The sequence below is a fragment of the Arachis duranensis genome, chromosome 3 (assembly GCF_000817695.3).
Source record: "Arachis duranensis cultivar V14167 chromosome 3, aradu.V14167.gnm2.J7QH, whole genome shotgun sequence".
In the NCBI taxonomy this organism is placed as follows: Eukaryota; Viridiplantae; Streptophyta; class Magnoliopsida; order Fabales; family Fabaceae; genus Arachis; species Arachis duranensis.
The window spans coordinates 61527176-61542748 of NC_029774.3; the positions used below are offsets into that span (position 1 = coordinate 61527176).

Here is a 15573-nt window from a genome sequence, read left to right on the forward strand (position 1 = left end):
CATATTTTTTATATACAAATTTAATTTGTCTAGTATTTATATATGATTCTGGTTTCAAATTATAAATACTAGTGTATCATTAGACGTTAATGTACTAATTGATTATTGATTCAGTCTTTTATACAAAAAAATAGTTAGGATAATAAGTTATCTATAATTTAATTAAAATATTTTAAATGTAAGTTTTAGAAATAAAAAATATTTTTTTATAAATTACATATAATGAATAGTATTTTAAGAATGAAAGTATTCACTAACTCTTTTAAATTTTTACATTTTCATATACTTAATAGTGTTTAATAAAATTTATTTTAGTATATATACTTTTGCCCCCACTCCTAAAATTTGCTGGGTCCGTCGCTGTTGATGACCAAGTTACATGTTATTTATCCTTGGGAAATCATTGTTCTATCCTCATCAATTTTCTTTCCAAAAAATTAAAAAATAAAAAATAAAAAGAAACAGGAGCTTTGTTTTGTCAAAAGTAGATTTGAGATTGAAAAATTTCATGAATATATAATTTCATATAACAGCTAACTTTGACTACCATGATAAATGAGTTGTTAACAATTCTAACATACTCAAGAAAGCTGAAGCATACAATTTAAAAGCAGACCTAAAATATATAAAACTGAATATCTCCAAAACAGATTGCAGAACCCAGAAAATGAAGATGTGATTCCGTACAACTATCAATCTCATATAGTATTACTACCCCTTCAGTCAGCAGAGGCTTCAAAACTACAGGGTCATCAAGGAGATCCGAAAATGATGGCCCTTCATGCGTTTGCGGGGGCAGGTACATCAATAGTCTAGTATTCTAGGGAGGACCTAAAATGGGCAACATGTTCCTGTATCACTGACTTTACATTCTTGCATTTCGGACGATGCACATGAAAACCTTCACATAGAACATAAATAAACATCATACAACGGAAGCAAGCAAAAATGACAGAAAAGGAGAAAAAAATAGAACATTACTCTCCAAACAAGTAACAATTTAAGCCAATACTTTGGGTAGAAACATATATCATTTATAGGTTTGCTATCATACTGATGTTAAAAAGGGCGATAAATCCCAAAATAAAATAAAATAAAATGTAAAATAATAAAAACATCTTTGAATTGCATAACAAAAATATTTAATGACAAATGACATTATTCTTCATCATACCTATCGTGTCTTTTTTACGCGTTTGGAGGGCCGAACTGTATCCTTTCTTGGATCCTCCAGTGGCTTTAAGTAAATGAAAGGCATTGAAACAGAACAAATACAAGCAAATAGAATAAATCATTATGTTGATTTATGGACAGACTCATAACATGCAAAGATAAGCCATTTGTTACTGACAATGATGCAATGTCAGCATTTATTCCACAGAATATTAAATGGACCATAGTCACCATACCCACATCTTCTTTAAGTTTCTAAGTAATTATAAAAAGGATACTTAAAAACGGAAACTGAACCATAAACACATGCATTTATCATAATGCACTTCAATCCTTCTCTTACAACACCCCATGGAAGGCAGTCGGTAAATTTACTAATCCATCCAAAATAACGAGAACAACCTAGATATTGATAACAAACAATTTACATCTAGATATCTTAACCTCTAGCCTTTGGGCTACCCTTCATCAAATCTTTTTACTGTGTATTCTACATATCCTCTTTGTACATGAGTATAACAGTTTGGCAAATTTCTATTATCTTTTCAAGAATAGATACTATTTATCTATGCAACATTTATCTCATTGGCATTTTACCATCAAATATTTAATTTGTACAATAATGCAATTTTAATAGTTGGGCAACAATTTGTCCTGCTAAATTTTGAGCAGTATTTTGCTACTACTAAATAACACCTGAAACATTCATTCATTTTATCCAAACATCTATTGGTTATGTTTTATTTTCTTGGCATTTTGTATGATTATCCCAAGATTCTTACAGCAATCATTCTGCAACTAGCATTATGGTATGGCCTCCACCCTCCAATTTACCGACAAATATTAGCATTACTTTTGAATGGGGAAGAAATAGACATAGCTTGACATTGTGAAAGTTTGTTTTCAAGAAGCCTACAAGAATATATACCTCCTATCCATTCTAATCAAAGGAAACGCATCTTTGTAAAGTGAACCAATTCCTGCAAGTTCTTTACAATTGGTATAGGATATACATTTTTCTTTTGGAAGATCTTCACATTACCAAAATAAACCTACAAGAAAATGATGCCCTCAATATGTCTCAATCAAAGGTCTTCACTGGGGAAGCAGAAGCCCTTTTAAAGAAAGCTATTCAGGAACAAATGGGAATCTTTTTACTCCAGGAAGAAGTAATAAAAAATTGATTAAAAATTTAATTCCTTTCTAATTCAACTTTCAAATTAAAATTTATATTATTATTATGATTCTTTCATGTTTAATATCTTTTCTTTGAATAAATAATATAATAAATTAATTAGATTAAATATTCTATATTTATATTAGTGGTTCTTGTTCAATTCAAATCATTTAAAATCTTTTCTTTTATCTTTTATTTTTATTTTTTAGAAATATAGAAATTCTATTCTATTTAGAGTTATATTTATAATATATAAATATAAAATACATAATACAAATTATTTGCGTCCAATAGGTTTTGAACTATACCAAAGAAAAGTTCACCATCGTTGATCCACTTTATATTTGCTAAGCCATCATTTCCAATATCATTCTGTTCTAATTCCTCCAATATTAGTTCCTCTTTGTCCTTAATTTACTCTTCTATGGCTCTATCCAGTAAGGTTTTCTATTCCCTTAATTAAGCCTCCAATGGATGATTCATGCATATTAAATCAACTATTTGGCTTTATTATTCATTTTTAAAACAAAAACAAAAAGACACTATTAAGAAAGAATCTCCCATCTATTCTCATTTACTTTTCTCCATTCAATAATATTCCAATTGAAGTTTGGAAGGGCTTTGGAGAAAAAGGCATCAGTTGGTTAACCAAACTTTTTAAAGAGATTTTAAGGTCAAAGAAAATGCCAGATAAGTGGAGAAAGAGCACCTTGCAAGAACTAAGGAGATATACAGTGTTGCAAAAACTATAGAAAAATCAAACTCATGAGTCATACCATGAAATTATGGGAAAGGATAATAAAACAGAGATTGAAACAAGAGATACAAATAACAGAGAACCAATTTGATTTTATACCAGACAAATCCACCACTAAAGAAGCTACATACCTGTTAAGAAGAATAATGAAAAGATATCGTAGTAATAAAAGGGATCTACATATGGTATTTATTGATTTGAAAAAAGTACACGATAGGATGCCAAGGGAGGCTTTATAGTAGATTTTGGAAAGGAAGAGAGTAAAGATCGCATATATTCGTGCAATTAAAGACATGTATGATGGGACTACAACTATTGTGAAGACTCAAGGTGGTATGACAGAGGAATTTTCTATTGGTATAGGATTGCACCAGAGATTATCCTTAAATCCATACCTTTTACATTAATCTTAAAAGTACTCATAGATCATATCCAAAAACCTGTGTCATGGTGCATGCTTTTTGCCAAAGATATCGTCTTTATAGTTGAGTCAAGGAAAGACATAAATAAGAAATTAGATTTATGGAGAAAAGTTCTAGAAGTGTATGGTTTGCGTATAAATTGTAGCAAGACGGAATAGATGGAATGTAAGTTCGGCCGCCGAAAAAAAATCCTAATACAGAGGTGAAGATTGAAAAAAACTTCTTACAAAAAATTAATAGTTTTAAGTATCTTGGATGCATTGTACACAAAAAAGTAAAGATTGAACAAGATATAAATCATAAGATTCAAACAGATTGGTCAATATGGCGGAGTGCATCTGGTTTTATGTGACAAAAGTACCTTTAAAACTTAAAGGTAAATTCTATTGCACTGCTATCAGACTGGCTAGCTTTATGGTACAAAGCGTTGAGCGGCCAAAGGGGAGCACGAACATAAGTTAAGTGTGACAGAAATGAAGATGTTGAGGTAGATGAATGGTTATACACTATTGGATAGAATAAAGAATGAAAATATAAGAGAGAGAGTTGGAATAACACCTATTGTGAAAAAGATGGTAAAATTACGTTTCAGGTGGTTTGAACATGTGAGAAGAAGACTGACAGAATATTCAATCAGGAGGGTGGATAAGACGGAAGATGAATAAGAGGGATGAAAGGTAGAGAAAAACCTAAGAAGACCATACATGAAGTGGTCAAACGAGATTTATATGTAAAAAGTCTCTCTATAGACATGATACACAATAGAGCTCAATGGTGTAGTTTGATCCATGTAGCCGATCCCACCTAGTAGGACAAAGTTTTATTGTTGTATCATCTTTAAGTCCATATCTTTTCATCATGATACATACTTTTTGTCAATGATATCGTCCTTATAAAAGAGTCAAGAGATAACCTAAATAAAAAAGTTAGATTTATGGAGAGAAGCTCTAGAAGTGCATGATTTGTGCATAAGCCATAGCAAAACAGAATATATGGGATGTAAGTTCGTCCGCCGAAAGAAAAACCCTAATACAAAAGTGAAGATTGGAGAAAATATCATATGAAAAGTTAAAAGTTTCAAGTACCTTGGGTACATCATACAGGATAATGAAGAGATTGAGCAAGATGTAAATATATAATTCAAGCAGGTTCGTTAGAATAGCGGAGTGCATCTGGTTTTATGCGACAAAAAAATGTCTTTAAAACTTAAAAGTAAATTCTATCGCACTGCTATCAAACCGGCTATGCTTTATGGTACAAAGTGTTGAACGGCTAAAGGAAAGCACAAACATATATTAAGTGTGGCAGAGATGAAAGTGTTGAAATGGATGAGTGGTCATACGCGATTGGATAAAATAAGGAACGAAGATATAAGAGAAAGTGGAGTAGCACCTATTATACAAAAGATGATAGAATCGTGTTTCAGGTGATTTGGACACGTAAGAAGAAGACCGACGGAACACCCAATCAGAAGGATGGATGAGATGGAAGACGGACAAGAAGTGAAAAATAGCGGAAAACTTAGAAAGATCATCCATAAGATAGTCAAATGAGATCTACATGTAAACAGTTTCTCTATAGACATAATAAATAATAGAATTCAATAGCGTTGTTTGATTTATATAGCCGACTCTACCTAATGAGACAAGACTTTATTGTTGTTGTTCTCGTCACTTGATTGTTATATGAAAATATCATGAACAACAGAAATACAGGTAAGGAAGATGCCTGGCTAAAACTTAACACTTAAATGTCAAATATGCTTATTTTCCAAGTTCTAATTCCAAGGAATGTGAAAGCGTTTAGAAATTACCGTAGCAAACAAAGTCTAAAGCGAGGTGCATACAATCAAAATAAATCTACAGATTGAAAAGACAAAGTTGTATCTAACCTCTTCCCATTCCCATTTTCTTTGAAGTTCCAAAAGTTCCTGACAGTATGCAAGACATTCTGCATGATATACACCGGCCAGGTCTTTTATCAACGCCTTCCTTTTAATGATACCAACCACTTCAAAAAAAAAAGTATCACAAATTAGTACCAACATTTTTTTTATTATATACCATCAACAACATTTCTAAATATTATAATGAACAAAATATCATTATTGAATTTATAATATATAAAATACATAACAAAAAATATAAGACAGCATCCATACAAACAGAACATCCTTGGTAAAGATCCAATCAATTTGTTTCCTTTTACCTTCATAGTGATGAACATGCATACCTACTTCAACCTAGCAAAGAGCGAAATCTCTTAACCCAGGCTATTACCCAACAACTACCAACAAAAAACTCATAGCAGTATCATAAATGAATCACAACGGGTGAAACTCAATAACATAACCAAACTACATATTTCGGTCCCTTAGTTGGACATTCAAACCCCAACTCTTCCCCAGGAAAACAAGTGTTACTACCCATTCACAAGGGAAGGCAGAAACATCCAAGTCCTTGTTGTCAACACACAATTGATAAACACTGGGAACTGGGGGTATACAAGCTCTTAACCTAAAACCTTTGCCCCCAAAATAGAACAGAAACTTAAACTGCCACACAAAAAAAAAGACAAAGTTGCAATATTTAGAACAACAAATCATCATGAAAGAAACCAACAAAGTCAGCATATCCCATCCCACAAGACAACTAGATTAAGATTGGAACAATAATAGCATATAAAGCATATAAAAAGTGGAGAAAAAGACGGAGATTACTTCGAGTGGGATCAAAGGAAGGAGGCAGAGGGGGTGGTGCAGGTGCAGAAGAAGGGGCAGCAGAAGGAGGGTGAAGATTAGGGTTAGGGTGGTTTTGCTGTTCAGCCATAGGTATTGGCAACTGCAAGTGGGAAGCCCCGTCTGTGTGTGTCTCTGTTGTCCTCGTTCTCAGTGGCAACAGCTACGATTGTCAGTTATGCAACATCAATCAATTCAGTTTTCTTCCTAACAAGGTATAGTGACATTTGTCCAGCCTCTCTTCTTGTCACATACCCACTTCAATGGCTTCCAAGTGGCATGCTCCTCTTGCTCCTGCGTCAATGCTTTCCTGGCTTTAAATAAATAAATATTCAGAACTAACAATAAGTGGAGTGGGTGTAGTGATTGTAATTAACATGCTTTGTGGGTTTTGTTTTGTTTGGTTTGGGCATACATGCATGGCATATTGTGCACTCCATTCACATAAATTGGAGGTATACATGGTATTTCACAATGCTTTCCTTGCTTTATAAAAAAAAAGGGAGAGAAATTTAGAACTAATTCAAAGTGCAGTGGGAGTACTGATTGCAGCCATGCTGAAAATTAACATGCTTTGTGTTGTTTGGTTTGGACATATAAACATGGCATGTTGTGCTCTCCAAACAAATGCATTACTTTTTTGGGGAAAAAAATTAACATAAATTGGAGGTATATTTCACAATGCATCAAGTATGGATGGTAGCTTTGTGCTACTGTTGAAGTGTTGATAAAATACTAAAAAAAAATTGCTTCATTGTTTACTTGCACATAAAGTAGTGCACACCTATGGTTCTATTACACCGTTTCAAGCAATGTTAGTGAACATTATAAATATATTAACTGCCTCCGCCAACATATCTCAACAATGAAAAGACCAGTTTGTAGAAAGTAATGCACACCTAGGGTTGGAAGTGAGGCAAGCTAAACCGAGTTAGAGCAAGCTCAAACTTGACTCACAAAAATTAAGCTTGGCTCACGGTTCGGCTCATTAACAATCGAGCCTATTTCGTAAACTCAAACTCGACTCAACGAAAGCTCACGAGCTGGTTCAAATAATAGGAACATAATCTATAATTCTAAATATATATATAATCGAGCCAACTCACGAGCTAATGAGCTGAACTTATCCAAACTCAAGCTCGGCTCATTTAATTTATGAGCTCAATTTCAGGCTCAAACTCGGGTCACCAGCTCATGAGTACAGCTTATCGAGCTATTAACGAGTTGAGCTCGAACTGGCTCATAAACTGACTTGACTCACTTCGTCCTATGGTTGTATGATAGTTTCAAGGAATTTTAGTTTGCATTATAATTATACTACCTGCCACTACCTACATATCTCACCAGTGAACAAACCAATTTTAAAATCTGAAATTCTATAACAAATAATTATACGTTAATAATCATTACATTCACATAATTTATCTTTTATTGTTACACTAATTAATCGACAATTTTTAACTTCTAAAAGGAAAACCAAACGTGCTTATCTGCTTCAGGGGGAAAAAAAGGGGGCAAGGCTTCACTCCTTCAACTACTATCATCTATCATTAGCTATCTATCTATATAAATATAAGATGTTTACCAGTGCAGCAAGAAGAAGAATCTCTCAGCGGCATTTGGAGATAAAGTGGATGGCATTACAAAATGGTAGCCTAATTTCTTCCAATTCTTCACCAAATGCACAACCAAACTAATCGTAAGTCTCACTCACTTTGATTTCTTACTATTTATGCATATATACTTTTTAGTTCAAGATAAAAAGGCATTTTACTTTAAGCACATCTGATTCAGTTATTTATTAATAATGAAATGATGTTATGATCCTTTAAACTGCAAATTTATTGGGTGTAGACTGTAGACAGTATTCAACTTCTCTATTTCAGTTTTAAATATAATACTCAAGTGTATATCCATCAAGAAAAAATTGTCTTCAGCAAGTCATAGGATGAAATGTAAGAAGAAACTAAATTATGTAAGATAATAACATATAGAATACCAAATCTATGAACATTTTACCATAGCAATTGATTACTTAGGATGGGATAAAGCAACTCCAATTATGCTAATATAAAACAAACATGCATAACCAGGAAATTCATTGTTACAATCCAATCCAAACAAATATGTTAATATAACACAAACATGAAACCATCATTCTCAAATCCTGATTCTTAATTTGACTTGATAAATAAATACTAGAAGAGAGTGTGTTACATACCCTGGAGAGAGAGAGAGAGAATGCTGAGTCAACAGCAAAGGCAGCCAAAAAAGAGAAGAAAATAATCCCTTTACCTTATCATTATTCTAGAAGAAGCAATAAAGAAAAGGGAGGAATAAAATAATAGGGCAGGAGAAATGTGTAATCATAAATGACAATAATTGATGATTGGATTAGTCAGATGAGAGAATTAGGGAGGTGTACTCGTAGGAGTTGAATGCTAATTATGATAATTAATTTGAGGGAAGGCAATAAAAGGAGGAGCTGATTAGATTAGAGGTAGGAAAAGATTTGGAAAGGCCTAGGCTAGGAGAGAAGAGGACTCTCGAAATTTCTCTATTATCTTTTATTGTTCTATTGTATTTCTGTATTTCCATTAAAATAAATACCAGTGTAACAACTGGTATCAAAGCACCTATCTTAGGTGTTCTGTGCATGGTTTCCACGCGAGCTGCCATGGAGTCGAGGTTGGAAAGTCTTGGAGAAGCAAATGGAGATGAGGGAGGCCCAGAATCGTTCGCTGGAAGCTCAAAACCGATCGTTTGAACTCTTATCCACCAACCTGCTGAGATAGGTGAGGGAAATGCTTTCGCAACACCATGACCAGGGACGAAACGGGGCTGGAGGAAGAAACGGGGGAGATGGAGAAGGTTCAGAAGGCAGAGGCGGCAACAATAATGAAGGTGAAACAGAACAGAGGAGATTTGAGCCTACTAGAAAGCTTGACATTCCCATCTTCTCGGGAGATGATGCAAATGGCTGGCTGGTGAAGATGGAAAGATATTTTCGTGTCACCCAGATGGCTCCGGCAGAAAGGATGGACTTTGTCACTCTTGCTTTGGAGGGAGAGGCTCTCGCATGGATGGAGTGGTGGGAAGAATACACACCATTTCAGACATGGAGACAATTCAAGGAGGACTTATTGAAACGTTTTCAACCTGGAGCTGCTCTCAACCCCATGGCTCCGTTACTAGAGGTGAAACAGGTGGAGGACGTCGCTCAGTATAGGCGAGAGTTTGAGGATGCAGCACGAACGCAGAGAAACCTGGGAACAGAGGCTCTCGTGCATCTTTGCCAATGGACTCAAAAAGGAAATTCAGGCAGAGTTGGAGGTGGCTCGGTTCGATAATTTACCAGCTTTAATGGATAAAGCCACGGCTATTGAATGGAGAAATCAAGCATGGAAGGAGACCTGGGTTGACCCTAATGGCAAGAGGGTGGAGGGGTTGCCGTAAGGGAGCAGATCAGGCAGATCTGGTTCGGTGGGAGCTACATTTGGATTTTTCAAAAATTCTAGTTCGGCGAAGTACAACACCCACGACGACAGCAGCGAATCGAGGGGCGAGATTGGATCGAACACAGACAGAGGCACCCCTACTCCTCGTACAGGCCTTACCATCAGTTTGAACGGAGGCAGCAGCGCTTCTCATTTGCAGACGACTCGTAACAGCTGCACACGGCGGCTCTCGAACGAAGAGTGGGCAGAGAGACAGAGGAAAGAGTTGTGCTTCAGATGTGGAGAGAAGTGGGGACCTGATTATAGGTGCTCCATGAAGCACTATCAAATCATACTCCTAGGAGAAGATGCAGAAGAGGAGGCAGAAGGAGACGTAGGGATGAACCAAGAGGCCCATGCAGGGGAACCTGAACGGGAAGAGCTGCAACTGTCATCATACAGCTGCAATGCAAGAAGCCTTTCCTTCCGTCCACATTGAGGACAAGGTGATGCTTCAAGGGGAAGGTATTGTTACATACCCTGGAGAGAGAGAGAATGTTGAGTCAGCAGCAAAGGCAGCCAAAAAAGGGAAGAAAATAATCCCTTTACTTTATCATTATTCTAGAAGAAGCAATAAAGAAAAGGGAGGAATAACAGGGCAGGAGAAATGTGTAATCATAAGTGACAATAATTGATAATTGGATTAGTCAGATGAGAGAATCAGGGAGGTGTAATCGTAGGAGTTGAATGCTAATTATGATAATTAATTTGAGGGAAGGCAATAAAAGGAGGAGCTGATTAGGTTAGAGGTAGGAAAAGATTAGGAAAGAAGAGGACTCTCGAAATTCCTCTATTATCTTTTACTGTTCTATTGTATTTCAGTATTTCCATTAAAATAAATACCAATGTAACAGAGTGCATAGAAATTAATGCAGAATTAATAAACATATATTAGAAAAAGGTAGATGGTATTTCATTAGTAATGTTCCATTGTCTATAAAGTGTGTATGATTCTTCTTAAACTATAGCTTGGGCAGCCAAACCAAAAATAATATTGTTATTTGCATTTATGCAATGCTTTTCACTGGTTAACACCCTCAATTTCATGAATCTATTTATCATTATGCTTTCTTGTATTTGAAATCTAACAATTTTGGTTAAATATTCAATACAAATTAGTTTATACCAGCTCTCCTATAAATTGAGCTATGCAGTCCACTCTATTGAATTGCCAGACGGCTCTCTTTTTCTCGCTCTCTCATTCACGTTGGGTTCAAAATTGTTTCTTCCCTCTCTTTTTCACTTCCTCAATCTTCTCTTGTATCTTAATCAGCTACAATGATTAGATTATATAACTTTTGACTAATACTGATACTGAGTTCTTACAAAACTATTTTTTCAGATGTCATTGGTGAAGTGACTGGGTTTAGAGGAGCCCAAGCAATTTAAAACAAGCCATGATAGCGATTGTTCAGTATGGTACACATATCTATCATTGTCAATCAAGTATCAATCAAGTAATAGATTGGATCTTCCCGATTGAGCTCGAGAAGCTGTAGCCTTATTGAGAGTTCCTTCCAGTCAAGAAAGAGTTAGCTTAAGCTTATGACCATCTGAATGACTAAACAAATACCAGCTAACTAACCGAAGGGTAACATGATCCTTATGAAGGGCAGAAGGTCTCAATGGGCTTTGGTGCTTCATTGCTTAGAAGGCTAATTTATTGACGAACATAGGTCAGTAATAGCCTACTTGAATGGAACCACATTCACATAGAGAATAAAAAAGGTCTCTTGCTGTATCTCTAGAGGATACTGAGTAAGATCTGATCTAGATTTTTATCCAAATATGGTTATTCCAATTGATTTTTTATGAATGCCTAATATTTGTTTACTTATAATGCAGACACAATAGAATAAATTTCACCTTATTTGAAGACTTTGTGGATCATATCTTGCTTGGTTTTGACAAATATTAGGAACCAAATGCCTTATTGCAGTGCTGCAGCTGTTCAAAGCCAGGAAGTACAATAGTGAGATGCTATTATGGCACTTATATTTCATTCTAAATTACTGTAATAAGACACAATAAACACTTGTTGATGCCTGTTACTCTTATAGTTTTATTTGTTCTCTCTTTATTCTTTCAATGAAATATAAAATTAAAAATGCAGATAATTTTTGAAAGGTGTAAACATTTTTCATCATTTTAAAAAGGGAAATACTACTTTAGAAGTCTGCATATATCTAGATGATGTTTCATATACAGTAGTACCTAATGCTGAAAATAATGTTGGAAATACAAAAATAGAAAAACAAAATATAAGTATATCATTGCAGTTCCTTTTAATCAAATAACCAAAGGTAAGGTAAGGTAAGTCCTTTCTTTTGATTCCTTTGTTTTTTCGGTTTTCATTTTTATTTTTTGAGTCCGTCACAAATTCTTCTGTGTCAAGATGATCCATGTCTAGATGAAATACCCTTGTTGAAAAAGAACCTGCTAGCTTGCTGAGAAAAACTAAGAAAAACACAACAAAGAAAACGGGTGGAAGCTTATTTACATTGATCTAGCAAATAGACATTCATAAGATATAAATTAATAAAATTAGTTAATTACAAAAATCCTAAATTCTCAACCGAAGTCTATGTCGCAACTCTCAAGCCTCAAATCCAAAAGCATTATTAAAGTTTATCATCAATCATCAAAAATGCACAAAAACTTCTGAATATTTCTTAGGCAAGCATATTACCTATGCCTAATCAAAGTTCACTTACAGCAACACATTCATAGCAGCACCACCAATTTGATCAACAATCAGCAATAACAACTTTTTTATAGAAAATTTCCACTTACAGCAGCAGAACCAATAACACATTTACCAACGATAAAAATTAGAAGATAAGTAACAAAAAAAAAATCAGGGACAGATCGGTGGTAGAGGAGGCAGCTGCGGAGGAGAGGGGCGGAAAGGAGGCGGCGACGAAGCAGAAACACAAATTTTGTTTGAATGGTGATTGAGTTTTGAATGAAACAAGAGAAGGGATCGAGTCAGTGAGCAAGTGCGTGCATAGTTGTCAGAGCCAACCTGGTGATTGAACTGGTTAGGCTACTGGGTCACTAGGCCTCTGGTTCAACCAGTGGATAACTGGTTAAACCGGTTGACCTAATCTTATTTAAATAAAAATATAAAATAGTCAAAAATTTAAAATTAAAATTTGAAATACAAGTTCAATTTTTCAAAGTCATGAACTAAAGTCGCACAATGCATTAATTAACAAAAGTCTTGTTGAGACAAGAAGTTCAACAAAACAATAAAAGAAAAAACAAGTATGTATTCGAACATGTAAAAAGCTCACTCCTTGTTGATGAAGATAGACTTATGCCAGCTTGAAAGCTGGAATTGAAAAAATCTTAGCCATAAGCACTAAAAATCAACGGAAGGAAAAACAAAAATAGGTAAAAAGAAAATAATCAAGGCACTGCACACTTGATTGATGAAAAGGGTGCTAACAGTCAAATTACTAATTTGGTTAATCTCAAACTGATTTGAAAGTTAAAATCAAAACGTTTTTATCTTTTATCTGCATATCTTTCAGTTCAAGAACAGCCTGACAAAGTCAACTAAACAATTTAGTTCAAATTGATATTTTCTAGAGAGGCTTTACACCAACCAAGTCCTATCTAACTATCATAAATATTACAAATAGAGCGACAGAGAATCCTCCCAACATTATTCTCTTCAAAAGTTCAATCAGAAAACATATAACTTGCACTTCAACGAACTGTGAATTCAGAACACTTTCCAATCAAAACCACTCAACAAATCCAAGTATGAAAGAGGTCAAAGGAGCTAAAACCAATTCAACAATAAACAAACCCTAAGCATATTCATAGTCAGGAAAACCACTGCATATTCATATTCATATTCATAAACAAATTCAAAAACCAATTCAACAATCAATAAAACCTCGTTTATACTCAGCAAAAAAACTGCATATTCATATTCATAAACAAATTCATAATGCAATTCAATATTTCAACCACTGCCATATTCTAATCAGCATCATAAACCAATCAACAATAAAATTAACAGCAATAACATCAATGAATCAACTACTAAAAATTAACATAGCGTACAGACTATTAGAATAACTGGAAAAAAAATTAAAATGGTTACCTGTTGTTGCTGTTGTTGCAGATGCAGAATCGATTCCGAAAGGTGGACGATGCACGGCAGGCAGCAACAACCACTGCGGCATGGACCACGAGGGACGAGCAGCAACAATCACCCAGAGACGGAAGAGAGGCGGAGGGAGTCGCAAACAGGAAGCGCAGCTCGAGCAGACACGGAGGCGAGAGACGCCCGAGCAGCTGAGCTCAGATGGAGGAGAGAGGCCACACACGAGCACACGACGCGGAGGATCCGGCAAGAGGCGCGGCGACGACGGCGAGCATGCAGTGGCGGTGAGCCGAGGTGAGCTCCCAACTCTGCCTGCGTGACTGCCTGTGGGGTGCTTCAGAATCAGTTAGGGTTTTTTTTATTAATTAAAACGTCAAAACCACGTCGTTTGAGGTTGGGGTTTAAAAAAGATAAATACTGAATCGGCAGGGGTTTTTCAAACTCACCAGTTCAACGATTTTTCGGTCCAACTATTCAAGTCGGTCCGATTTTTTCAACCATGAGTGTGTGTTATGCAATGTTCTGAAAACCGGTTCGGACCGGCCAGTCGAACCGGTTGAACCGTGAACCGCCCATAAAAACGAATCGGTTAAACAGCAAAACCGCAAAATTCAAAAACCGGAATTAAACCGATAAACCGGCCAGTAACCGGTCGGTCGAACCGAACCGTGATCCGGCCGGTTTTTTGGCTGGCCCCCAAAACGTTGTCGTTTTAGGCCTTCTGGAGCCCTAAATCCCTAATTCGATCCTCCCCCTTCTCTTCGAGCTTCAGAAACTGAGAACTGCAACTGAGAGTGAAAACTGGGATCTGGGAACGCGACTCTCACACGATCGTCCTCGTCCCTCACCTCCGTCTAGCCACCGCGTCGTGTCGCCGCCATTGTTCATTTGAACATCCACGCAATCATGCAGCAACGGTCGTCATTCGCCAAGCCACCTCCGTCGCGCAACAATCGTTCCTTCGAACAACCACCTCCACCGCGAAGCAGCCATCGTCCATTCGAAGGTACTCCACCACTGCTTGGTCACTTGGCGTCGCTGTCTCCTACTCTCCCTATTGCATGTTCTGTTGAAGCCTTGAAGGCGCCTTCGAGCTTCCATAGTTCCAGGTAATTTTTTTAAAATCTATTTTCAGTTTAGCATGTCTCTGTCTCCCTGAAGAGTTTGGTTGAGTAGTTGTTTAATTTTGTGAAGCTCTGTGAAGTGTGAACTGAAGTCACTGCAGTGTGACATCATGAACTCTGAAACTGTGAACTCTGTCTTCCTATTTAATTTTTCTGTGAACTGTGAAGTGTGAAACTGTGTAGTGTGAAACCGTTCCTGCTAAACTGAACTGTGAACTTTGGTTAATAATTGTTGTTTACTGATTACTGAACTGGACTGATTCCATAGTTCCTGCTTACTGATTACTGAACTGATTCCATAGTTCCTGCTTTGTGTACTGAACTCGATTTTGTTGTTTGTTACTTTGTGCATGCAATTATCCACATGAGAACATAACATTCAAGATAGATGAGAGTAGCAGCAACCCTAATTACTTGGCATTTGTGCTTTGGTATCAACAGGGAATTAGAGACATAACTGCTGTCCAGCTTTGTGAGGTATACTATATATATACACATTCTCCTACTTCTAAATTATTCTGCTGAATCAAGCAATTATCGTCAAGAGTAGTTGAAATTTGAGTCTT

At 35.9% G+C, this 15573-nt stretch overlaps 1 protein-coding gene across 1 annotated transcript; it reads right to left on the reverse strand.

Annotated features, from left to right (window-relative positions):
- Positions 1-469: 469 nt before the first annotated feature.
- On the reverse strand, positions 470-14023 carry LOC107479319 (uncharacterized). Its single transcript, XM_016099466.3, has 6 exons — positions 13881-14023; positions 11630-11710; positions 6249-6580; positions 5421-5539; positions 1175-1237; positions 470-901 (listed from the first exon to the last, which is right to left on the reverse strand). The coding sequence occupies exons 3-5, from the start codon at positions 6355-6357 to the stop codon at positions 1175-1177; spliced, it is 291 nt and encodes a 96-aa protein (XP_015954952.1). The 5' UTR covers positions 6358-6580; positions 11630-11710; positions 13881-14023; the 3' UTR covers positions 470-901.
- Between the last annotated feature and the right edge of the window lie 1550 nt (positions 14024-15573).